We start from the raw sequence: 1,759 nt of genomic DNA on the forward strand, positions 1-1,759 counted from the left end.
ATGGTGGTGGTGGTGGAAGCTACCGGCGAAGTGATCATGACAAGCCCCACCAGCAGTCTGACAAGAAAGGCAAAGTCATCTGCAAGTACTTCGTGGAAGGACGATGCACTTGGGTAAGAGCACCACCTGAGGACATAGGGCCCACATGGGTGGGCTGCCACAGTGTACACTCTTGGGGATGGGAAGGACTGTGTGATAGCCTACCCTGCTTTTGGTACCTCTTGGAGCCTGGAGGCATCTGGGCAGCCTAGCAGACTCAGCTTTCTTCTTAGGGTAAGAATCAGAGCAAGATGTGCAGGGAGTCTGAGGTTTAGGGGTACTTTCTGGTAGAAGTATTGGTCTAGTCTCTAGTGTCTCAAATGAATCCTTGGGGCTTACTCTATTCCCATTACGCTGTTGAATTTCAGAGTTGGAAAGGGATTATTAAAGACTCCAGACAAAATCAGAGTTGTGCAAGAGATGAGTGTGACCATTTAGTAAGAACACAGCTGGCTTGTGATGGGGATACAAAGGCAGCAGGCAGGTGGCATACATATATATGCCTGAGAGGTATTGCTCCCTCGGAAGTCAGGAAGTAGGTATTTTAAACAGGTAGAATAATATATGAAATATGTAAAATAGCCCTTACTACTCTTAGTCTCTCTCTTTTGTTTTTTGAGACAGGGTTTCTCTGTGTAGTCTTGGCTGTTCTGAAACTCAGAGATCAGCCTGCCTCTGCCTCCAGAGTTCTGGGATTAAAGGTGTGCACAGCAGCTACCATCAGGTTTATTCTCAGTCTTGAATCTACTGGTTTCAACACATACTTGTTTGTCATTCAGTTCAGGAGTCTTAGGTGGGGCTTGAGTGAATTCAAGGCTACTCCTGTAGTCAGTGTTTCCCTGGAGACCTAGACTCTCCCTTTCTGCCACCTTTCTTAAACCTATGGCATTTGTCACCGTGGACTGTACTTGTATAATGACTGCTGTGCTTTTGAACTTTATGTCCCTGGGCTAGGAGGATGCTAGGCAGTGGTGGAGCAAGCCTCTAATCCCAGCTCTTGGGATTCTGAGGCAGGCAGGTCACTGGCTTTTGAGGCCAGCCTGATCTACATATCAAATTCCCGGACCTGTCTTCCCCAGGTCCCCGAAAGAAAGATTTGTCTTAATTTAGGACATACCTTGCTCTTAAAAGCTTTTAGAAGGGACTGGGACCAGTATCTCACAAACCTGGTGCCATTTGACACTTATCTTAGTGTCTGTTTCTCTTTCCCAGATTGGTACAGTTAGTGGGGATGCTTCCTTTTGTGTTTCTTGGGCCAAACAAGGGAAGTTGGAAAATGGGGTATTTTTAGCTTGGCAGTCTTCCTCAAAACCAGGGTTCAGTTAGGAAGGATAGAATGTAGAACTGGCTTATGTGATGAGGTTTTATTGCCAGATAGCAAATAGTATGGGACAGAGTAGGTATGAAAGGAAGGACGGAGATGAATTAGGAAGAAACAGGAAGTAAAAGGTTAGGCCTGAGCAGAAGGCTCAGGCTGGGGAGCAGGGCAAGAATCATTTGGTAGACTACTTTTTCCCAAGGGGGTGTGTTCTTGTCTGTGTTCCCACTGCAGACAGAAGTGAATCAGAACTCACTTCTCAAACCCTTAGTCTGTCTTCTCTTTTTCCAGGGAGACCACTGCAATTTTAGCCATGACATTGAGCTACCGAAGAAGCGAGAGCTGTGCAAATTTTACATTACGGGGTTCTGTGCTCGTGCTGAGAACTGCCCCTACATGCAT

The 1,759-nt window shown here is 46.3% G+C and overlaps 1 protein-coding gene across 9 annotated transcripts in view; it reads left to right on the top strand.

Annotated features, from left to right (window-relative positions):
• Nucleotides 1–1,759, top strand: part of Zc3h4 (zinc finger CCCH-type containing 4) — a 36,480-nt gene that overhangs the window by 23,941 nt on the left and 10,780 nt on the right. For all 9 annotated transcript variants that reach the window (XM_031385445.1, XM_031385446.1, XM_031385444.1 and 6 more), the window contains 2 exons: nt 1–113; nt 1,649–1,759. In XM_031385445.1, the coding sequence (XP_031241305.1) occupies nt 1–113; nt 1,649–1,759 (224 nt within the window). The remainder of the gene's footprint in view (nt 114–1,648) is intronic.

The sequence above is a fragment of the Mastomys coucha genome, unplaced genomic scaffold (assembly GCF_008632895.1).
Source record: "Mastomys coucha isolate ucsf_1 unplaced genomic scaffold, UCSF_Mcou_1 pScaffold21, whole genome shotgun sequence".
Taxonomy (NCBI): Eukaryota; Metazoa; Chordata; class Mammalia; order Rodentia; family Muridae; genus Mastomys; species Mastomys coucha.